At 36.0% G+C, this 25563-nt stretch overlaps 1 protein-coding gene across 4 annotated transcripts in view; it reads left to right on the top strand.

Moving 5' to 3' along the window:
- The window catches only part of LOC150091832 (uncharacterized), a 256523-nt gene that overhangs the window by 58099 nt on the left and 172861 nt on the right, over nt 1-25563 (top strand). For all 4 annotated transcript variants that reach the window (XM_090377195.1, XM_090377203.1, XM_090377219.1 and 1 more), the window contains exon 10: nt 13703-14503. In XM_090377195.1, the coding sequence (XP_090233321.1) occupies nt 13703-14503 (801 nt within the window). The remainder of the gene's footprint in view (nt 1-13702; nt 14504-25563) is intronic.

Below are 25563 nucleotides of genomic sequence, written 5' to 3' on the forward strand. Positions count from 1 at the left end.
TTTTTTTTTTTTTGCACTCTTTGGAGCTGAGTTAAATATGATTATAATTCAGCTTTTTAATTCATTATTTTACAATTCCAAACATATTTCAGTCATTGGTGTATTTTGAATTTGTTGGCTGAGCTAAGTTTGGTTACATTGCTGTCACCACATTTTGAGAAGAATAATCCAGTTTATCCAGATGAGTGTGAGTGTGTGTGTGTGAGAGAGAGAGAGAGAGAGAGAGAGAGAGAGAGAGAGAGAGAGAGAGAGAGAGAATCTGACCAAACTTGGGCAATTCAACTGTATAATATGTAACAATGCTGTACAGGTATAGACTTGTGATGTAGTGTGTATGTATAACATGATCAAATGCAGTGCTTTTGTTGTAAAAAAAATAGGTGCCAGTACTCATTCTTTGCTGTCAGGAAAAATTTAAAATTAAAAGGACATGGAAAGTACAGTACTCTAAAAAATTATTTCCTGATATTACTTTAGTAGTAATGTTTTTGGATTAAGAACAACAAATTAAGTATATTAACACAGTTTATTAAGCATAAATTTATTATTTACATATAGAGTGGATTCCGGTTATTTGGGCCACCGATTAATCAGGGTAGTCGTTTATTTGGGGCAAATCTTAAAAAACAGAAACCAATCGAGAAAATAGCCAGGGTTTACTTTGCTTAATTGGGACAGCATGCCGTTTAATCAGGGCAGGAGACCGCAGCACTGGAGATTACCCTACGATTGTCTCCAATGGTACGTGGTTTGGTCGAAATTCTGGAGGTCACAACCATAAAACAATAAAAACAATTAGCAGTCACCTGTTTATTGGGCTTTTCTGTTAATGAAATCTATCGTAAATGGACAGCAAACTCGGTCTTATTGAATTTACGATAATACCGACAGCTGGAATTCTGTGGGTTATTATGGTGAAATGTGTTTACACTTCCATGAAATCTTCAATCATATAAAAAAATTAATTTTCAGCTCTTCTCTTCATTCCTATTTTTAAAGCTTTATAACTCGTTACTCCATTCTCACTTGCGCATATCGTGTTACTTGCAATTTGTGTGTGCTGTGTTCTTTGTTATTGATTGCTTATCTTTTTACTGTTTTAAATTTTAACCCCCCACCCACAAATGTCAGTGAACAGAAATGTCAACTAGTTCGTATGTACACGTTACAGTACGTATTAATTATTCCGATTATCACGTATAATCTTCCGATTTTCACGTATCATTTAATTTTTTTAATTGGTAAGGTAATAAAGGGTAAATTTGTGCTTAATATATCTTTTGCTTTTATAGCCTGTGGATAATATTCCTCTTATTTTTGCTAATTAGAATTGCTGTTTATTTAAAATTAAAATTCAATTCACAGATGTGATCACAATGACCGGCACTTACTGCACATCGTATGGTGAACGGTACTTTACTGTGTTGAGTTCTTCGTAATGTGATTTGATTGTACAGTGAACCAATTGTAAAGGGGGGGGATACATTGTATTTTTAATTATTTACATGAAACTTCGGATAATTGGGGCAGCCGCTTAATCGGACCAAAATGCACTGGTCCCAATGTGTCCCAAATACCTGGAACGGACTGTACAAAAAATAAGTAAAATGTGAGTAAAATAAGTAATAAGTAAAAATTATTTCATAATAAAGTTTTTGTAGAATATTCCAAATTTTTATTGAGTTCTCATCCAACACACTATGCTGATTTCTTTTCTTCCTCTTTGTGTGTCTGTTGCTGAATAACGTTTCCAAAGCAGCCACGAATTGACATATTTTGCTGGATCGAAGTGTATTACCGGTGGCCTACAATTTTAAGAAATGGTAGTGAAGAAATCGTTTTTGTCATCAATGAAGCTCTGGTTGGGCTGACAATCTGATTCATTTGTGAAAATCCTCATTCACATTCGTCGATGAAATTAGTGTCGTACTCAGAGCATTTATCAAATGCTTCAATTCTTCTGAAACTGTCTTATCGACTAGGTATGCCCGAAATCCATGAATTGCATCTCTTTCATTTAACTGAAACCTAATTGACAATTTTCTAACTTCATTTCACCAAATGCCAACATTTCACATTTAGAAGGTTTAATAGCTTTGTTGTCCTCGTTTTCCTTCTCTTGTCATTGATATTGTCGCTAGTTCTTTGAACTAGTTGTTAAAATTTGAATTTGTTTTTTTTTTGAAACTGTCCAAAATGTCAGTGTCATTTGGGGATATTCAGGTACTGTGACCACGTAAACAGAGATAGGGAAAATTTACAGAAAAATGTGGATATTGCACTTCCGCAAAACACAGATGATTATTTGTTGGGATAAATAAAAGAAAAAACACTCTCTCTTAATTCTCCAACGGGATGCTTACAGTTGATTCACAGCAGTATCCACCAACCTACGGCCCACGTGGAAAGTGAACTAAAACAGAATTTAAAATTTTGTTAATTATCAAAAAATTTTCTCATTAATTTTGTTCAGTAAATGTAATTGTGTATGTACTTAATAAAATTTCAGAATATTTTCAATTTTTCTTTTACATGTAACAAGATATGGAAAATGTAACACTAATTTTTTCTCGAATCACTCAGTGCAGCCCGCGAAAGAAATCTAATTTTGAATTTTTTTGAATATAGCCCTTGTATGGGAAAATTGTTTTTGTATTGGTGGCTCCTAGAACAGAAGTTAATCTCTGCCTTGTTGCTCTGTTCAGTTTTTACAGACTCTGTCAAGGTCAGTGTGTGTCATGTAATAAAAAAAAAAAAAAAAAAAAAAAAATTCCAACCGGTTGAACTGGGATAGGGGAAAAGGAAACAGAGAGAGAAAAAAAAGTTTTAATCCTGGTCAGGAGATTTTCATCCCACACAGGAGAAAGTGATAGGACAGAAAAATTGTCTGTGAGCTTGTGTGTGTGTGTGTTCTGTAGTGTAGTGTAGTGTAGTGTTGTGTATTGGCCTTTTGGCTACCTGGAAGCAGTGATCACCTGGACTTCTGCCTCCTGGTACTCATCCCTAGCTGCGGGAAGGTAAAGCCTCCCCTACTATCTGCTTGCCCTCCTCCCTGGGGAACAAGTTTCCCAGAAAGTAAAAGAAAACTAGAGTCAGGTGAAGAGGGGAAAGGACTAAAGAGTAGGGGGACTCCCCTAGCCCAGGGGAGCCCCAGTTCAGGATAAATTGCTAGGGAAAAAAAAAAAAAAAAAAAAAAAACAAGAATGGGTGAGAGGTTGCTAGCCTGACCTGAGAGAAAACGTTGGACCCCACTGCAGTAAAAGGTTACTAAAGCCCATTGATCTGCTCACTGTTGACCAGCACGACTTCTCCATATGTGGGACATGTGGTCGGATAGGTGTTATGAGTACCCCTAAGTTGTAGAATGGTAATTCCATTAGCTTTCTTAATTCGTGCAGCAGCACCAATTGCCCGAAGGCCAGAAATGCAAACAGTGCGTACCGAGTTAAGTCTGTCTGAAGGCGTCTCCGTAGCCAGGTGGGAAGGAGCAGCAGTGCGTAGCACACGCTCCTTGATTAGACCGGGGTTCGAGCCCATCAACACCAAATACGGAGGATGCGGAAAGGTCAAGGGAATGACCACCGCATATTCCTGGAGCAATATGGCCTTAGTTGCTAATGCTCTTAAAAACCAAATAACAAACAAACAAGTCTGTCTGAATCCATTCTTTATATGAAAATTTTCTTCACTCAACGGAAAACTATTTTAAATGTAACTCCCAGGGGGAATTCAAAAAAATTCGCTGCAAAAGGAGTTCATTAAACAGAGGTCCGACTGAGTACTTTAGAATTCTAAAAATGGTTATAAAGTTTTATATAGAAAATATCTTAACAATAGACAGTGATAAATGCAAATTTAGTTAAATAATTTTAAGCTTATTTGAATAGTAGGTGAAAAAATGTGAAAAAAATTTACGGAATATTACAGATTTCGAAGTGTACTGCATCCAAATGTCACATGTCACTGTTAATAAAGGTGCCGGTACGGCGTACCGTTGCAAACCATCCCAAAAAAATCACTGATCAAATGTAATAGTAGTAGTGGCAAATGATGCAAGAAAGCAAGCTTATATAGCATCAGTAAAAAAAAAAAAAAAAACCACACACACTTCACCAATCTATATCCTCCAAGAATATCGTTTTGTACTGTTAGGTTATGTTGTCTGCGTTTAGTGACTGGATACTTAGACCATACAGCCACAGAAACTGCAACTATTTCGTTATGATCTGTGTGGAGGTTGGGCCAGGGTCTACTGTTCGAGCATTTTTTGATTATTGTGCACATCAAGTTCTTTTCCTGTATAGGAAGAGTCAGGACACGATTAAATACATTTAATTTAATTTTGTTTGAATAAACTATCATCTTAGCTTTCACCCAGGTTTTTGCCCATATGCGATTGATTCTCATCTGTACAAAATAACTAACCAAACATCTAGTAGGTTAATAATAAACAAAACAAAATTACTTGTACAAATAACCCCACTCAAGTTAATTCATATTTAAAAAAATAAAATAATAAGTGACATTATTTGGAGAATGACCATTTATCCTTGTGGCGGGGACAGGCATCACACCCTCACCATGAGTTACCATCCCCACCACGAGGAGGTAGGTCACTACTGTCTATCTTAAGCTCTCCTTTTGAAAGTGATTCTTGCAATATTTGAGATACAATTTTCTAGAAAGTTTTACAAAAATTCTATTAATAATTTAATTATGTTAAATAATTAATGAAAGTTGCAGAAGTTCTTAATGGGGTTACAGTTGCTTGGTTTCAACTTTGAGTTACAGAATAATTATGGGTAATATATATATATACAGGTAGCCCTCATTTTGTGTTGATTCGCAATAACACCAGTCGCTAACCGCAAGGCTATTTTTATTTATTTATTTTTGCAATTTTTTTATAAATTTAAAGCTTAAATCATCACACGAAATTTATCGGCATCATATTGTACTATGTATCATGCAGTGTTTACGTCATCAAGGACAATATGAGCCAATTAGTGTGTCCATATCAGAGACGAGAAAATTCCCACCCTCAAAGTAGCCACTCGTGGATGCAGGTGGTAAAGGCCCATGCGGTGAAGCATTCAGACGGCTGTTGTTTACGGCATTTACATGTGTTGGAAATTTATTATGCTAACATTTTTTATTAATGTGCTATTAATAAATTAAATAATTATTTATAATAGTGATAGCCGTGTGCAGTTTTTGCCAGTCGTGTTATAAAGTTTTTAATTTAATAGCATAAAGAGACATCATGTCTAGTAAAAGAAGCTCAATGAATCTTAGTGCAAATGAAAGTGTGAAAAAGTGCATTGATCTATCACACTGGAAAATAAGATGGAGGTTATTTGGAGGATGGAAGCCGATGAAAGCCTCCAATGTGTGTAGGGCTATGAATATGCCTCCATCGACTATTACTACAATTATGAAGGATGCTGATAAAATAAAACAATTGATGCAAACTGGTAGGTAAAATTTTTGGTTCGCGCAACCTAATCCTATGATTTCCCATTGACCCCACAATATAAAGAGTTCCATTTGTGCTGATTCCTTTTGCGCCTGTCCCCCCAGGAACCTAACCTCAGCGTAAATTGAGGGCTACCTGCACTATATAATAAAATATACAATTTACAATAATTACAGCATTTATTTTACAAAGACTATTAGTATATTGTAAGTAATTAATTAGTTAATTCATATAGCTTAGCTGGAAGCCCTAGAGTTACCTCCTGTGCTATTAAATTGAAAAAGCTTACCTGTTTATGCTGTCATGGAGGGAGGGTTATTTTTACACAGTGCAGCAATTAGAAAATGAGACTGATGCTAGAAAAACTAGTGAGTAAACTAACCTTGGTTTATTCCAAGTAACTTCATCCCATGTCCACACACCACATGCAGCGATCACGAAGTGACTGGAATGACTGGTGTACTGTTCAGTGTTCTCATCACAGCTCTTCAAATGGTGATGACATCATGAAAATAACAGCCTTTCAGTGGTGCCTTGAACTTTGGGAACAAAAAGAAGTTGCATGGGACCAAGTCTGGTGAATATGGCGAGTGCAACAGTACACAAACATGTTTTGCTGACCAAAAACTTCCAAACAGTAACAGCCTTGTGGCTTAGTGCTTTGTCATGCAAGAGGAACCAACTGCCATACTGAGCCTCTACACAACAGATTCTGTACAACAAATGTTTAAAAAAACATCCAGTTATCAGACAGCAGTAACACTTTGGCTATTGGGCATGAACTCTTTGTGCATAATTCCCTTGCTGTCTTAGAAAATGATGAGAATGGTTTAGATTTTTGACCTTTCTTAAATTTTTTTGGCTTTAGGATATACTTTTTGATTTAGGATTTGGCTTTAGGAAGGTAAAAATCTTCCACTCTGCACTTTTTCACTTCGCTGCAGGGACATACTGAAGGCACCTCTTCTTGTTACCTGTAATGATCGAATTCAGGAAGTTGGAATTGTTTTCAGTGGCCTCAATGAGTTCGCTGCAGTGTTCATCTCATGCCTCTCATTGACTGTTAATGAATGTGGAATGAACCACACACAGGCCTTAATTTTCTTCAAATCCTGGTTTATTATTTGTCAAATGATTTCCTTATTAATGCACAGATCTTCGGAATCATATCGGTTATTGGTCATTGATTTCTGCAACTTTTCAATCAACTCTGGTGTTCAAACTGTTTTTGCTGGGCCCAGCGATTTCCCAGTGATTCTCTTCCATGGGCGAAACATTTATCCCATTCATACATGTTCACAAGACAAACAATTGTCTCTGTATACCTGCTTCATCATTGGAAACATTTCTGTGGCACTTTTGCCCTGTCGAATGCAAAGCTTGATGTTTTTTTTTTTTTGTTCCATTGACCCTCCATAACAAAGACACAGGAGAGACATGCAGTTCAGCTAACATTACGTTCTGAAATGGCAGCAATTTCTACTGAGAGGGTGTGTGTGTGTGCGTGTGTAAAATATATTCGAATAATCTGGTTAATCTCTGCTTTTTCAATAACTTCATCTTCGATGAAGTTATTGACATCTTCAACAAATTAAAGGAACATCTATAGGCAGTCCGGCTTTTTGTATCCTTGCAAACCTATATCTCTGTTGGTTTGAAATCTCTTTTCCATGGGACATATTTCTTTTCAGATACGTCGATGATCTCTGTATACTCAACTTTCCAAACTTGTGGTCCTTGAGGTTATTGCAGACTTGCCAGATATGCTCTCAGATATACCAGACAAGATGTGCTTGCTACTCGGGAGTCTAAAACGCTGATGGAACTGATATTCGGGTGACACGCAAGTCAAGTGAGGTCCAGGCAGTCTGTGACAGCCAAATCCTCTGCTTGCCTTTTGCGCTGGTGAGAATGTTAGTAATTCTGGGTATAACCCCCATGAGTAAGCACACTGTGGGTGACCACCCAGGTGTGAACCAACTTAAGAAGGGGTCGAGGTGTGGTGCCCACACCAAACAGAGGAATGCCATCCCTCTGTGATGCCAGGCAATACTAGGTGGTAGATGACTCATCAACTGGTGCAATACCACTACTTTGCTTATTGGAGGCTTGAAGTGGTGGAACCCATGTTTAGTCTCCAGAGCTAAGTTTCGGTCAGACGTTCCCCATCTCTTCCATCTTTTGACGTTATGATGAACACCACGGCGAGATCCAAACTTGTTTACATTTTGAGGGTACAGCTCTAAAACGGTTTTCACAGGCCGGCCGCTAGTTAGTACACCGGACCAAACCTGTTGGTAACTCTCTAGGAGGCAGCTGGATCAGCTAGTGTATAATCTTGCTACCTCTACTCTGCCAGATAGTGACTGGAGGCAGTCCGAGTAGTGGGTATGTAGAGGGCATTGTCAAGGCCATGTTATGTAAAGATCTGGGTATATTCTTACCATGAGTACGCCATGTCCAAAAATTTCATTACTTCATACACAGCATGTCTCACCCACTTTTTCTTACTATTGAATACACCACGAATTGTCAGACTAATAGAGTAAGCTTATCTGCGAAAAGATCTAAACCTCCCAAACACCTCCTAGTTCATTTCACAAATATACATGGTCTCAATTCTAATATCAACGATGTCCATTTCCACTTGCAGTCTGCCAAATCCCATGTAATTTTTCTGAAAGAATCTCAGTTATCGGTTGATTCAACTACTGCTCATCTCAGTTGCCCAAACTATTCACTGTGTGATTTCGCCTCAAATGTGGTACTTGTGCATATATCTGTTCCGATATTCCCCGTCAGAGACTCGGTAATTTTGAATCTCCTCTTTTCGATCTTCTCTGGCTTAAAATCTCTCCAACTCATTGTGTCAAATTCATCTGTTGATAATGTTCTCCCAACTCCACTAATCACTTGGAGATCTTTGACTTCCTCTCTTTGCAATTTGACTTTCTCCAGTCAAACTTTCCTAACAGTGAGGTAATTTTCCTTGGTGATTTTAATGTTCACAACTCCAGCTGACTTCCATTTTCTAGTCACACCAACCCAGCTGGTCAAGATGCTGAGGCTTTTGGAATTACTAATGACCTCGCACGGATTGTTCATTTACAAATGAACCTACCAGAATCTTGTACCTACCAGAATACCGGACAATCCTAATCATACAGCCAACACGCTTGATCTTTTTTTCACAAACAACCCTTCTAAGTATATGGTCGTAGTGAGTGTTCCTTTAGGCACCTAGGATCACAACTTGGTGATTGTATCTTCTCCAATGGAGCCTGTATCTCATGGCTGTTCGAAACCTTGTGTTGTTTGGCATTAAAAGAAAACAAAATGGGATGATCTGCAAGATTTCTTTTCTTCTTTTCCTTGGTCAGATTACTGTTTCAAAACTTCTGTCAACATTTGCTTCGATTATGTCAGTGAAATTATTCTTGTAGGAATAGAATTCTTTATTCCACACTCCATGTTAAAATCTCGCCCTTTATCGAAACCTTGGTTTTCCAAAAATGTGCTAAGGCTGTTCGAGAGAAGAATGTTGCATATTGTAATTGGCTTGCGTCCAATTCTTAAGTTTCATTTTCTGCCTAAACCAAAGCTTGTAACAATTGTAAAGCAGTTATTGATCAGTCTAAACTAGATTTTGATCAGGCTAAGAGTAGAAAACTTGCTTCTTGCCCTAATGGTAGCCGAGCATTCTGGTCTCTTGCCAAAACTATTGGCCACAACTTTTGCCTATCTGCTCCCACCTCTGTCAAAACCGGATGGTTCTATTGTTACTTCAGCCAAAGATAAAGCTGACCTGCTAGCATCCCATTTTTTTTCCAACTCATGTATTAATGATCTTGGTAATACACCTCCCAACATTCTTAACAAGCTGCATTCAATGCCTCCTGTGCTCTTCCATCTGAAGAATTTTGATGAATAGTGATGCATGCACAGAAAGCTCCAAGTCCTGATGATATTTCTTCACTTGTTCTTAAAACCTGTGCTCCTTTTTTTTTTTTTTTTTTTTTTTGTTAGTTGTTGGCGCATCGGCTTCTGTGGCCATAATACACCTTCCAAGGTTTTTGCAGTACTTTGATCCAAGCCCGAGGCGGGATTCGAACCTGCGACCTTTTGGTTGCCAGGCAGGCACTTTACCCACCCAGCTAGCCCGGTTGGCCCTGTGCTTCTGAACTTACTCCTGTTCTTTGCTTCTTTTTTCACTTCCTTATTCCAATAATTGAAGGTGTTTTTCCTTCTGCTTGGAAATTTGCTCATATCCAGCCAATTCCTAAATAGGGTGACAAATCCCTCCCATCCATTATTGTCTGATTGCAATTACTTCTACTCTTTGTGAAGTAATGGAGAAATCAATTAAACGCCAACTCTTAAACTACCTAGAAACCTTCTGTCTGATTAACGGTCGCTAGTATGGATTCTGTCAGTATCGATCCATTGGTGATATTCTGGCTTGTTACCAATTTATGGACAAATTCAATGGAAAAGTTTGGTGAAACACAAGCAGTTGCTATTGACATCTCAAAGGCTTTCGATCATGTTTGGCATAAAGGTCTTCTAAACAAGCTTCCATCTTATGGTTTGCCAACTGTTTTTTGTAATTGGTTATCCAGTTTTCTTTCTGATCGCTCACTGAGGGTGATGGTAGATGGCTTTCTCTCTTCTAACTTCTCCACTAATGCTGATGGCCCCCCCCCCAAAGGTTCAGTTCTTTCTCCCCACTCTTTTCCTCTTGTATATTAATGACCTTCTTCCTTTGACTGGAAATCCTCTCCATAGTTTTGATAATGATAGCACATTGTATTCCAATTTCCATTTTGAGAAACCTTGCCCTGCCTCAATCAGCTTCAACTTCTCGAATATCTGCTACCAATTCCTTAAATGCTGATCTCCAGTTGTGTGTGACTTAAGACAACTTATTTGATTTTAATCCTTCTAAAACTCAGTCCTGTAATATATCTCGCAAAAAGGCTACTTCTGCTCCTATGCTTATCTTTGGTGACACTCCGATTTCTAGGCATGATGATATATCTCTTTTGGGGATTACCCTGAACTTCTAATCTCTCTCTTGGCAAATAGCACATTATAAATATTGCTTCCTCTGCATCCAAAAAACTTTGTTTTCTCTTTCGCTCTCTAGATTACTTTTCTTCCAAACAGCTGTTCACTCTGTACAAATCACAAATCTGCCCTACCATGGAATATTGTTCCCACATCTGGGGGCGGTGCCCCCCCAAAACCTCTCTGTCTCCTAGATTGCATTCAGAAGAGGGCAGTTAGGTTAATTAATGACTGATCTCTGACAGAGACTCTCTGTCTCATAGACTTACTGTTTCTGCTGTTTCTACAGATGGGCACTGTTCTTTTGAATTGGCTTCTATAATTCCCACTCTGTCTTTCAAAACAGCCCAAACATGTGCCACCACCATCCAGTGTCCATTTACTGTCCAACTTCAAACTCACAGAACCAATTTTTTATCTTCCTCGTTTATTCATTCAACTGTAACAACTGTTTTCTGGAACAACCTTTTTTCATACGTATTTCCTGAAAATTAGTCTACAGAAGTTCAAGTCTAATGTCAACAAATATCTTCTTTCATCTTCTCCACCTCCAACCGAAGCGTGGTACTAAGTACTATGGGTTCTAATACCTCTCATGTTTGGGGTTTTTATAAAAAAAAAAAAAAAAAAAAACTTGAATATTTTGGCTAGGTGCTCATTTTGATTCTTCAAGCCAAATGCTAATTATCTGGATCTGCATATTAGCATAATGGGCATACCTCTCTTAATCGCTATAATAAATGTGATGTCTTAGCTGAAATCAATGACTGGAATTGATTTTGTTTTTTGCCAAAAATTGCTTGATGTTGATGGCAGAATGTTGGAACAGAGATCGGTAGGCCAGGTCAGGGATCAACCTCTGACGACTTACGTCCTTTATGAAGACAAGAAAACCATTCAAACACTCTTGGTCGAGACAAACATTCATAAGCATAAAAAATTTTTTAAATCATCAAAAGTTTCTGTAGCACTTTTTCTTCCCAATTTACAATAAAATTTGATAACTACTCTTTGCTCCATTTTCAATTTTCTGATGACATGCACAAAACTACTATTACTCTTTCCATCATAAATCGCAAACTAATCGCCAGACAAGTTTCAACTTGCACCCGTGGAAAGAGCACACCCTAGTGGATCTAATCACATATACTATTTTGGCTTCTTACAATACTAAATGCAGAGCACATGCAGTCTTATTATTTAATTGGCACACTTGTGTATCTACTTTTTTTTTGTATGTATGTTTATTCAATTATTACTTGTTTGCTTTTATTCACTTACCTTTTGTTTGGTTTTTATTCTTATTTCACTCCGCTGACCGGGCTAGCCAGGTAGGTAAACTGCTTGCCTGGCAACCCAAAGGTCGCAGGATTTGGTGGCTTGGATCAAAGTACTGCAAAAACCTTGGGAGGTGCATTATGACCACAGAAGTCGATGTGCCAACAACTACCAAAAAAAAAAAAAAAAAAAAAATTATTTCACTCCATTTGTGTAGCATGTTTATATGCTTATTATTTGTCCCTTTTAACCACATTATTTTATTCACTTACCTTTTGAGTTTATTAAATTTGTGTGTTTCGTATGCTTAGAATCCAGTTCAAAGCCCTTATTTATAGGAACAGGATTCATAACCCTGGACTACCTGAGCATCACTATTTTTCTACATTTTATTCTTTTTACTTTTCTTATATCTTCCTCTTATTTCTCAAAAGCCATTAGTTTTATGAACACGTAGCAAGATGCTGTTTCCTTCCTATTTAACTTTTTTCACCTTTACAAAGTTTTTAATGTCTTTCCCCACTGCTTTGATCACTATATCTTTTTTTTTTTTTTTTTTGCTGCTGCCACTAGATGTTGCTGGCTAGTGCTTTTTTTTATAGAGCTTTCGTTTCTTGTTTCAGTTTCGAATTTGGTTTGTTGAGCTTTCTTGTGGCGGTGGCAGTAAGTTCACTTTCCTTCCTGTTATATCTGTGTTCTGTGTAGGGCCAGTTATACATGCCTGCTACATTGTCCCCCCCTCCCCATTTTTAGATTCAGCTTTAATTTCTTTAATGCCTCGACTTCCTTTATACCATAATTTATTTCAAATTAACTAGCATGTATAGTTTAACCTCAACCTCTTTTGGCATGTATTTTAATTTGAAATAGAAAGACTTGATATTGTCATTTTTTCTTGCAATTTTAGTGATTGACTTGTAATTAGTAATCCAGGGTTGTGTGCTATGGGACAATATCTCTTTCCTCAGTATTTTATTATTTTATCATTTTTTTCCCCTCCCCTATTCTCCTTTCTATTTCTCTCCTGCTTTGAAATACTTTTGTTGTTAAACTAATTTCAAAATTATATACAATGTATACATGTATATAAAAACCCAACCTCAGATCACTTCAAGTACTTTCCAGAAAACTTCACTCTAGGATTGCATAAACGGGTAAGCTTTTCCAACATAATAGCTTAAGAGAGTAACTAGAGATTCCGGCTAAACTATATTAACTAATTAATTACTTATGATATACTAATAGTCTGTAAAAAAAAAAAAAAAAAAAAAAAAATGCTGTAATTATAGTAATTGTATATATTGTATATTGTATATATAATTGTATATTGTAAGTTATATAGTATGCATTGTAAAATATTGTATTTAAGGCCTATAACAATGTTGAATTATCACATTATCCATAAAAGAATTATTCTTCTGTAACTGAAAGTTGAAACCAAGAAACTGTAAGTCGATTGGTAACTTCGGCAACTTGAATTAATTATTTAACATAATTAGATTATTAATAGAATTTTTGTAAAATTTTCTAGAAAATTGTACCTTAAACCAATGTTCTAACTCTACAGGCCTGAAGATGGAAAACAGTTGAGTTCCCAAAATGTAGCCAGAATTGTTTAAGTTTTTGACATTGAGGTATTTCAGTCATTCAAATTGTAGCATCCCAGTAATAAATTACTTAAATCTGCCACGTGATATAATAGTGTAGTCTCAATTAATTATCTTACAATGATGAACAGTCGTGTAGATCACATCTACCAATTAATTGAATTAGACTCCTAATTATATTAATCTGCCATAAAAAAAATTCATATGTTTCTTAAGTTTTTGTTATATAGAATATGCTAATTGCATTATTTTAATAGTTTCATTTTTCTTTAAGCTATTCCAGTGTTGTCTGCACCTGGAAGTACAACTCATACTATCACCACGTCTACTGCACCCATAGCCAGTACATTATTACCAAGAGCCCGCCCAAAAAATCTTCCTCCTCCAAGGCAGCAATTGAGACCTAGGCACAACAGCACAATAGGTGGCCAAAATCAAATGCCAATTATTAATCAAACTACACCTCCACAGTTACCTTCTCCATCTAGTATTCAGCTTTCTCCTAATACTCAGTCTCCTTCTCCACGAGCTCATTCTCCAGCATCTAGTGTACAGCCGTCTCCTAGGGCTCAGTCTCCCTCTCCTAGAGCAAGCTCACCAGCTGCAGCAGTTCATTCGTTACAAAGAGCCCGATCACCAGTTCCTTCAACAATTGAACTTTCCATAAGGACCCATTCTCCTGCATCTGTAAATGTTCCTCCTGTTGCTAGAGCTCATTCACCTGCCAGTGCTGTACAGTTAACTCCTAGAATTCCTGCACAATTTCCTGTTAGAGGTTCTACGCATCCTGTTTTAACTATTCAGTCCTCATCAAGGGGAAGTGCACAAATCCAACAAAATCTTTCTTCTTCTGCAAGAGCACAAACAATACAATTAATCCAACCTACAGCTCCTAAAGTTTCAACACAAATTGTACAAAATTTAGGTGCCCCTGTGAGACATCAATCCCAGTTAATTCATACTGTACCTTCTAAATCAATGCTTCCCCACCAAATAATACAATCTGTACCTCATGTACAAGTAAAATCTGCCTCTTCTGGAACCAAAGCTACTGTACAGTTCAGACAAGAAGGTGGTGAGTAACATTGATTAAAAAATACTTAAACTTTGTATTGAATGAAAAATGCAAAATGCACTGAATTTTGATATGAAGATGTAAATTGCTCTTATAAACATCTGATTTTCTACTTATTAGTTATACAGAACCCAGAGTTCATTTTTAGCTCTAACTAATGTTAGAAGATATTTTGTAAACAAAAAAAAAAAAAAATCAGATGATAAAAAAGCTGAAACATAAGATTGTATGATATTAACCTGGATTAAAAATATCCCTTCAGATAGCATCATGTCAATCAAAACACTATTATCCTGCTTGGTTTGATTGACATTAAATGATTAGTTTAGTTGTGAATGTGTAAAACTTAAATGTTTATTTTCACACTTTTTAAATACTGTTGGTATTGTGGCATATCAGTTTTCAGCATATTTTATCACTGATATACAAATTTCATATTCTTATATTAAGACCACTTTAATTGCAGTGCAGCTGTAACTGATGTTAATACTTGATATCAGCTATTCTATAACTATTTAGAAACACTTAAGCTAAAAAACAGTTCTATTTTTTTAAATTTTGGTTTAAAATTATACAGTTAATATATTCACTGATATTAAAATGCAAAACATTAATAAATATAATTGTTCTAAATGAATTTAATTAACTTCCTACACTTCCTGCTTTAATTATTCTATTGTTTATATTCCAGGTTTTTATGTCATGTCTACAATATTCAACAAAATAACTAAATATCATATATGTTATCTCTTGAATATAATATATATGCCTTGTGTCAGTTTTTTGTGTTACTGTATGTACTCTCTCACTTAGTAATTAAGTTCTTTTCACTTGGTCGGTGCAAGCAAGAAATTACTATGCAGATTCGAGGAAGAACTAGAAGAATTATTGGAGGGGATGGACAGGCAATGTGGAGGGGTGTTTGTTTTTTTTTTCCTTTTGGCTTTCTCTTTTTTTTTTTTCTTTCTTGCATCATATGCCAATAATAATAATAATTATTATTATTTTATTATTAAGATCCTTTTCTGTAATGGTATATTCAGTTATTCTCTCTCCACCTAAAGTTACAGCTACCTTTAGGTTAAAATACGTGTTTTTAGTTAAGAATGCATAATCAACAAAAAATGATGCTACCTTTTACTGTTATTGTTAGGTTTACCTTTCTCTCAGCTTTCATCTTAAATTGAGATGACTCTGTTGGATAATGCTTTTTGTCACATTAAACTTTCTTCTAAACTAATTTTGAAAGCAATTTCTACATCCTCCTTACATTTTATCTTACTTCCAGAGTAAATTAATTTATAATTATTTAGCTGCAGGAGGTATTCATCCTCCTGGTTTCTGTGATACCTAATGTGTGCTATTCTGGTATTATATTAACTTAGTTTTTCTGTCTCTTTCACTTCTTTGCCATTTAAGTATTCTGTTTTTGGTGTACAGGCTTCACAAAGTGTACATCCTAGTGGATTAATTTCACAATGAGAAAGATGGCACAATTGCCTGTTGCTATCTATTTTGCCAGCAGCTGTGACAAGTTCTAAAATAGTGAGTGCCATTTTAAATGCATATCAGTTAGTACTGCAAAACGGAGCCAGAAAAATTAGGCAAATGTAACCTGGCATTTTTGCGGCCCATGCTTTAAGTTATCAGAAGTATCACATCTTTTGAAAAAAAAAAAACAAAATCCGTAGTAAATTTCTTAAAAGTGGTTAATGAAGTTTAAGAGAAATTTAGTGTTCCTAACATTAAAGACTAACCTTCAAGATAATTATTAGTTGATTATATATGTAATTTGTTTAGGGCAATAGCCTCAGGTTACGAAGAAGTTAACTAACATATAGGTTTGTGCTATAGCATCGTGTTTATACGTAGCCAACTGCTAAGCAGTTACAAATTGGCATCATTTAATATATCTCATATTGTGAATGCCTTCACAGTGAGTTGCCATGATATTGCACTACCTCGAATAAGTGATGCTTCACCAATGAAGAAGACTGCTATTACTTATTGTCTTTGCGGATACCACCACCCAGACGGCACCGTTTCAGAGCTTATTGGCTCTTTATCAGTGGGTGGGCAGGTACTGTGGTGTTGCAATGATGACAATCCAGTTCCAAAGTATAACTCCACAATATGAGAGATGCCTGATGGTGTGCAATAATTGAGATTACGTATTCTGTTTAGGGCAATAGCCTTGGGTTACGAAGAAGTTAACTAACATATAGGTTTGTGCTATAGAATCATGTTTATACCGAGAATAAGTAACAGTAGTCTTCTGTCTATTGGTGAAGCATTACCAATGGAGGTAATGCAATATCATGGCAACTCATTTTGAAGGCATTCACAATATGAGGTATACTTCAATTATGCCAATTTATAGCTGCTTAGTAATTGGCTATGTATAAACATGATGCTATTGCACAAACCTATATATGCTAGTTAACTTTTTTGTAACCCAAGGCTATTGCCCTAGACAAATTATGTAATCTCACTTACTGCACACCATCAGGCAACTCTCATATTGTGGAGTTATACTTCACATTACCACATCAACAATTTCATGATGTTTAATGTGTTCAATGCAGAAAGAGGTAACCAGCAATGGTAGACCATTGCTGGTTACCTCTTTCTGCATTGAACACTGTGTAGACCATTGTTGTTATATTAAGTTCAGAGTATAACAGATAATATGATTAGGTATTTGAATACAAAGTTTCCCAACTAGTGTGTGTATGTAAGTACTGAAGCTTGACATAAGTTACTAACATTATACATTGGTCTGAACAGTGTGTTTTCTATATTCTGGAATGAGATAAGAATAAAGTATCAAAAATCGTATTGTAGCTTGGACACTATAATAAATGTAGTGTTCAAGCTACAATATGATTTCTGATGCCTGAAGAGTAGTATATATAATTATTCACAGGGAGATAACCTTCTTTTTATGGGTCCATAATGTCTGCTGTATACATTCAGAAGTTTAGAGCAGCTTATTAGGAGTGGGATGGAAAGCTTGAACATTCAGAAAAGGTTGGATCAAGTGCATACTGTTATGTTTGCAGTGAATATTATCTATCTATGGACTTAGAGGTAAAGATTTGGCTAGATTTTTACATAATTGGCACAATCATGCTGGTAGCAATAGAACAGTGCCTGCAGGTTACATTTTCATTGCGGCATCATGGACCATTGGTAATGATTAGTTCAGCATGTTTATTGAAGTTTAGGATCAGTGCTCAAATGTACATTATTACAGTATTCTTCTACATACGTGGTATCCTACTGTTGGACATTCCTTGAATAGGGTGAACTTGATTAAAATGTGCTGTTAATATTCAGCTTCATTAGGAATTTGTATGAGAAAATTTCAGTCAAAATGCTGTTGCATAAAAACATTTTCCTTATACTGAAACCATCATGAACCTATCATTTCAGCATTGTGATTCCATTTATTCTAGGTTACTTTCTCATGCAGTTTTTGTTTGATCTTATGTAAGAAGGCTCTACAGTGTGTGAATACTTCACATTATATGGAGAATTGAAGGAAGTGATGTTAAATAGCTTCTAGGATGGTCAAGAAAAATATACCCATTAGTTGGCAAATAAATGAGACTTGTTTTTATTACCACAAGGAATACATTTTAATAACATGTACACAGTATGTAACAATAAATCTCAATTTTTTTCATTTGAGTTTCAGAATTAATTCAGAAATTAACAGTACTATTAAGTATAGAAAATAATGACAGTATAAATAAATATAAATTTTATGTTGAAAATGTTTCATTTTATGTACAGATTTAGGAATGACACCTTTTATGTATTTATGTATATGATTTTCTTAAATATTTTCATTCTTTCCTGGATATTTGATATGATTTTTTGGCGAAGGTAAAGAAAGCCAACATGAGAACAACTAGAAACGTCGGATAACTCATGCGGAAAATTAGTTTCCCGATAAGGCACTCTAGTAGTGCTGCTCGCTTGGTAAACAGACGGTAGGTGTTATCAGTCTGGAGCAAAGTCGAGAACAATATATTGATTGACAGGCAGGTGTGGCAAACGATGTGCTGATTGGTGTGAACACAACACACGATAACATCGGTTTAGTATCACTTTAGTAGCACTAATAGTAACTTGCCCTAATGAACACTTTCCATAATGGTAAAGAAAGATCAAGGTCCCATGGGAACTTGAACCCCTCATGAAGTGGAGGGGGTAACCTAACCTTTTTTCTTTAGAATCACAGTCATATTTAGAAATACATTCATAAAAAAATAAATTTTTATGACTGTATTTTTATTTTCTTGTTCAATAATATGCCCTAATGGTGAAAAAAGTCAGGTTACATCCACTTGAATCCCATGGGAGCTTGAACCCTTCCCGAAATGGAGGGGGGGTAACCTAACCTTTTTTCTTAGAATCGTGGACTAGCGCATAAATTGTTTATTAACAAAATATTATTTTTTTATTACTGTACTTTTATTTTTAAAGACACTCTTGCATATACACACGTATCATAACGTCAATCAACACCTCAGCAGCTATCCACTCTATATATATATATATATATATATGTATAAAATATAAAAAATTAATAAATAACTTATGTAAATTTAACTAAACAAGAACTAATTAATGCCATCTATACATGTCTAGATAGAACATTACATCAGTCTTATTATTTATTTTTTGTATAGTTTACAAAACTGTACAAAACTATACAAAAAATAAATATATATATATATATGTATACAGTAAACCCCCGCTATTCGCGGGGGTTACGTTCCTGAGAAATGTCGTGAATACTGAGTTATGGCTCCCATAGTAATAAAGGGGGTTCCGTTCCAAAGTGTGAAATATATAAGAAAAACTAGTCTAAAATTTTGTCTACGTATGTATTATATGTATCTTCATAATATGACTATGTACATAGACAGTACATAGTGAAATGCAAGCATATGGCATCGAAATGAAAATAAGAAACAATTTAATATTAAATGGAATATTTATTAGAAATTTCAAACAAATCTTTCAAACCAGCGCCTTTGCTAGCAAAAAAAAACTTATCCTGCCAGTGCTATCACCAGTTTCCCTAAAGTGTTGATAAAGGAGTTTTGCCTTTTCACGAATGATGAGTGAACTTAACGGAATTTTATTTTGAGTTCGGTCTTCTATCCACAGATTTAAAGCCTTTTCCATTTTTTCTAATTTAACATCACGAGTTACAGAGAAAATTTTTGAAGCAATTAGCACGTTTTCACGGACACTACGCGGATTTTTTCTTCCGATTTCTTGATTGATCATACCATTGACTCATTGATTTTATAATGTTTTGCCACTGAGGAGACACTTTCACCATTAGAAATTTTGTCTAATAACTCAATTTTATTCGCTAATGTTTCGCTAATTCGCTAATATCCCCTTCTTTGATATTTTCACATTTCTCTTGTAATTCGTAGCCATAATTTTGTACGGGTTAGAAAGAACTTGTCCACAATAAAGTCACTTTCGTCCGTTAACACACTCGAAAAAGTCTGTTTTACACTGCAAAACGGTAGATTTATCACTTTTGTAAGCATATGAATTTATAAATTTATTCAATTTATAAGCATATAAATTAAAAGCAAATGACGAAAACTTCCATTACAAGCGCATAACACATACTGAACAAGGATTAGCAAAAAACATCCACGCTTGCGATTTTGTCACCCCTCTCCCCCCCCCACCCACTGAGCGCTGTTTTGACCGGGAAAGATAATTTTAGCCACCCCCATGTTTTTTTATGGTGGATAATATTCACGGCACTTTAAAATTCACATTTTTTTAGGTTTCATTTTATATTAAATCAGCGATCGCGAATACGCGAAACCGCGAATACAGATACCGCGAATAGCGGGGGTTTACTGTATATAGAATCTTCCTTTCTTTTCTTATATTATTTCCTAACCTAACGTTTAAGGTTAAGTCACTAAATATAAGGAAACTGTTTCTATTATTTCCTAACCTACCATTTAAGGTCAGGTCACGAAATATAACAAAAAATAAAGAAACCTTTTCCTTTTTTCGAAACCAAACCTAAATCAACAGCAGTGGTGTGGCTAAGGTGGGGTGGAGGGAATGGTCCACGCCGGGGGCACTTTTGTAATACTACTGCGAATTTTCCTCACAATTGCTGTAAGTGTTACTAGTTGTGAGAGGAGTTTTTCTAAATAAAAATTGATTAAGAATTACTTAAGATCTACAATGAGTGCCTTGCGTTTAAGAAATCTTGCCATAATGTCTATAGAACAGCAACTGAGTGATGAAATAGACTTCGGCAATGTCATTGACAATTTTGCTAACAGAAAAGCAAGAAAAATAACATTTTAGAATGTTGGAATTAAAGTTTGACTTCAAAAATAAACATAGGGTTTTAATTTATTTCCCTATACGTCGTTTTCACTTTTTGTAGTATTTTTGGTGTGCATTGAGAGGGGTGGCAAAAGCTCGGCGCCTCCATAGACAGATGAGCAGGAGCAGCAGTGCGTAGCACAAGCTTCTTGGTTAGACCGGGGTTTGAACCTGTGACCACCAAATACGGAGGATGCGGAAAGGTCAGGGAATGACCACTGCATATCCCTGGAGCAATATTGCCTTAGTTGCTAATGCTCCTAAAAACCAAATAACAAGCGGCAAAAGCTACAGTACAGATCAACAGCATAGTAAAAACACTCATGAACTCCAAAAATCTGCTTTTAATAATGAGAAAAAAACATAATGAAGAACATCAAAATGAACAGAATGAAACTTTTATTAATTTAGTATCGGGTACAGCCCGATACTGAATCTCTACCCCAATTTCTTCCATCTTTAAAAGATTCATTGCTACTATTACCTGTTTACCCTTCATTACAAAACTATTATGCACCGTTATTTACTCATAAATACTCATTATAAATGCCAACCAATGACTACACATTAGCATCGTGCCCACCACCAATCATTTCATCGTTTGCCACGCCTACCTTTCAATCAATATATCCTTCTCGATTTCAGCTCCAGACTGATAACACCTACCGTCTGTTTACCAATCGAGCAGCGCTAGAGTCCGGTGTTGGGAAACTAATTTTCTGCATAAGTTATCCGACATTTCTCATTGGTCTTGTGTTGGCTTTCTTTACCTTAGCCTATTTTTTTAAAAATCATATCAAATATTCAGGAAAATCTTATTTAAAAACTCACTTAAAGTTTTTAAGATGTGTTGCTACTAATATGAATAACAATTTTTGCTAATTCTAACCTTATTAAAAACACTAATTCTTTGACTTAGAACTCTTAATTTTCTGTCCTTAATGTCACTTAAACCTTTAACCTTATTGAACTAAATGACTCAGTGTTAATATCTGAAGGGAAATATTCCCACATATTTAGGGCATTATTTTGGTTAAAATACCTTATTCTCACCTCAGTTATCTATAAACACTTGTTGCGTTATGATAAAATATTTTTATTCTTTCAGTTCTGTCTGTTTCCAAAAAATAAAACTTTATTTGTGGAATTCATCAACAAAAATATTTCAAGTATGCTGTTTATGGTTTGGTGGTTTTTTTTTTTTTTTATATGTATATTTTGATAAATCTACTCCTTCCATTAATTTTGAAATATACTGTGCGAGGTAGCCGACATATGGAGTGAAACTAGCTTATAATAATAATTTCTGGACAGTTGCTAAAGTGCAAATCATACATTTAGCCAGCTTGTGTTATATCCTTATTACCCGAGTGGTCAAGTGCCCAGGTGTATAAGTACACGTGCCTTGAGTGACCGGAGTTCAAACCCGTGACTGCTGAATACGGTGCTGTTCTTTGTATTCTGTCTATCTTGTGAACTCCTCTGACCATTTGGTCGTCCCGGAGTATAAACAGAAAATTTTAAAAAAAATTTTTTTTTAATAAGTGAAAAGGCCTACGTGCTCTGGATTCATTATATATATTATTATTACGTGACACAGAGCAAAACAGAAAGAAAAGAAAATAAGTTGCAGCTAAATTTTTTTAATGTTAAAATACATACAGGAAAGTAATACAAAGCTTTCGGACAATATGTTGCCCTTCATCAGTTTGACCGTTAACCTAAAAATCTAGAAATATAGAACCTACATGCGTGTAATGGCAGTCGTGTATGGTGAACTGCGTGTATGTAACAATTAGCTGTTAGTTCCTATGCACCACAGCCACAAGCTTTGCCTTCTAGCAGCTAATTGTTGCATACACGCAATTCACCATACATGACTGCCATTACATGCAGTAGTAAGGGGGGAAAAAACTTCATAACACATTAATAATACTAGCAGTGGCTATTAAATAACGAGAATGCATGCATTGCCACTACATACAAAGTGCCACCTGTGAAAAAAAAAAAGACATACATCGGTAACCTTGAACCTTTCCCTAGTTGTTTGCCATTTCACATTCCAACACACTTGACTAATATTTATAAACAAGGATATTACCTATCCCAATACCTTATGATAAGGTAATAAGGCATTTGGCAGCTTTCTACCCTGCTGCACTTTGAACCAAAATTTTGTGATATTGTTTAAAAAAAAAAAAAAAATCCTCCAATTTCACCCATCTATTCACTACGAATGCTTGTCCAGCTTGGCCTTAAATTTATTTAAGCTAACAACTTCCACAACAGGAGATAGAAGTCTGTTCTAGCAATCAACTACCCACTGGCTAAAGGCAAATTTCTGCACATCTATTCTATAACTGTCTTTCCTCAATTTGAATCTGTGCCCCTCAGGTTCTTAATCTCAGCAAGAGGAAGAATTCCATCAGTATTGAACTTGCTCAACCCATTCAAGGCATTATACACCTCAATAAGATCACCTCACATGTGCCTAGTCTCCATGAGCTGCAAATTGCAGAACTTAAGCCTATCTTGATAAGAGCACCTCTTTGTTCCCCTCACCAACCTTATTGTCCTTCTTTGTACTCGTTCTAGCAACTCTACATCCTTCCTAAAATGATGCCTCCTGACTTGTATACAGTATTCAAGATGTGGAATGACCATTGCCTTATCCAATAGGATAATCACCTCCTTGTCCCTGCTAGCAAAATTCCTATATATCATTGACAAGACACCATGATCTGCTCTGGCAGCCTATCTGCACTGATCAATGAACTTCATATCTGACTGCACAATTACTCCCAGGTTTTTTCACTCTCCACTTCTCTGAGTGTAGTACCACACAGTTTCTCTTGGGTTACTACTACCCATATACAGCACTTTGCATTTGTCAATGTTAAACTTCAGTTGCCATTTCTCAGCCCATTTGCCCAACTTATCTAGATCCAGTTGCAGTAGCTTACTGTCTTTACTGTCGTTAACGACCCTGCCAACCTTTGCATCATCTGCAAACTTGGACATTAAGCCTGATATACCTTCATCAATATCATTGGTGAATACACAAAACAACAATGGGCCCAGCACTAAACCCTGGGAAACTCCACTAATAACATTAGTCCATGAAGAGCAGTATCCATTAATTACCACTCTCTGTCGTCTCCCACTCAACCATCCCTTAATTCCATACTGCTCCAATTTGTACAGCAGTCTTCCATGTGCAACAGTATCAAAAACCTTCATGAAATCCAAGTATATGATATCAAAATTATTTTTGGCATTCAGTTCCTCTGTGATCACATCAAAGCATCCAATCAAATTGGTCAGACAAGACCTCCCTTTAACAAACTCATGCTGTGTCTTAACTATTACTGCAGTTAACTATTACCTTGTCTGGATGATCCTGCAATGCTTATTTAACCAGTGAGTGTAATATTTTCCCTGGAACACAAGTCTATAGTTACTTGTGTCACCTTTTTGAACCCGCTTTGTGAATTGGGGATACATTTGTACACCTCCAGTCCATGGGGACCTCTCCCGAGTCCAAGGAAGCTGTCATAATTATGAATAAGGGTTTGCTTACTTCCTTTACTGCCTCCTTTAATATAACTGGATTGATCTCATCTACCCCAGGTGTTTTTTTATGTTTAACTTCAATAATTTCTCCTCCACTTTGCTCTCAGTTATTACAAAATCACTTAGCTCCCTATTAGAGTTTAATAAACGTCTGCCATTCCCCTCCTTGAATAACTCCTCATGTGTGAGTGTAGATGCAAAAAATACTCATTCAGTGTATCAGCTACCTGAGCATGATCATCAGTAGTCAACCCATCTATGTTAAGAGGACCAATCTCATTCATCCGTTTCCTTCTAGAGTTTACGTAAGTAAAGAACTTTTACTATTTTTCTTTGCATCCTTTGCCAAAGATTTCTCATAATCTGCCTTCACCTGCCTAACCTCCTTTGTGACTTGATTACAGATGGCTTATATGTGCCGTAGGCTTCTGTGTTGCCTGATAATTTATATGCATCCCATGCATTTTTCTTCTCTGCCACGAGCCTCATTAATTCATCTGACATCCATTTAGCCTGAACCTCGAACAGTATTTCTTATTTGGTATGAAAAGCCTAGTACCCTCCATGATTAAGTCCCTGGAGGCTTCCCGTTTATAGAATTCACCATTAACATCATCAGTTGATCCCACTGTATAGAATTTAAAAAAGGAGACCACTAGTCACCTTTATAAAAGCAAAAACCCTTCCCTTTACCCTTGATGGTAGTTACTTCTTTAAGTAAATCCCACATTAGTACACTGTGATCACTGTCACCCAGTGGTTTCTTTATCTGCAAATTCTTAATGCATGCATTGTCACTGCTGATAATCAGATCAAGAGTATTACTCCCACTGGTTGTCTCTGGAACATGTTGCTGTAGAAAACAGTAATCCAATAAATGCACAAAAGTCTTGCTAGTATGCAAGTGGCCAACCCACGTTCCAATCAATATGTAGAAAGTTAAAATCCTCCATTATAAGACATTCTGATTTACTGGTCCACTCTACTTCTCTGCACAATTGCTCATTATATTCATCAAATTCATTAGTCCTATAGCACACACCTACTCCCATTTTCCCTTTCCCAGTGCTTATGTCACACCACATTGACTCAGC

Source organism: Mastigoproctus giganteus, chromosome 1 (genome assembly GCF_048544385.1).
Source record: "Mastigoproctus giganteus isolate SK-2022 chromosome 1, ASM4854438v1, whole genome shotgun sequence".
Lineage (NCBI taxonomy): Eukaryota > Metazoa > Arthropoda > Arachnida > Uropygi > Thelyphonidae > Mastigoproctus > Mastigoproctus giganteus.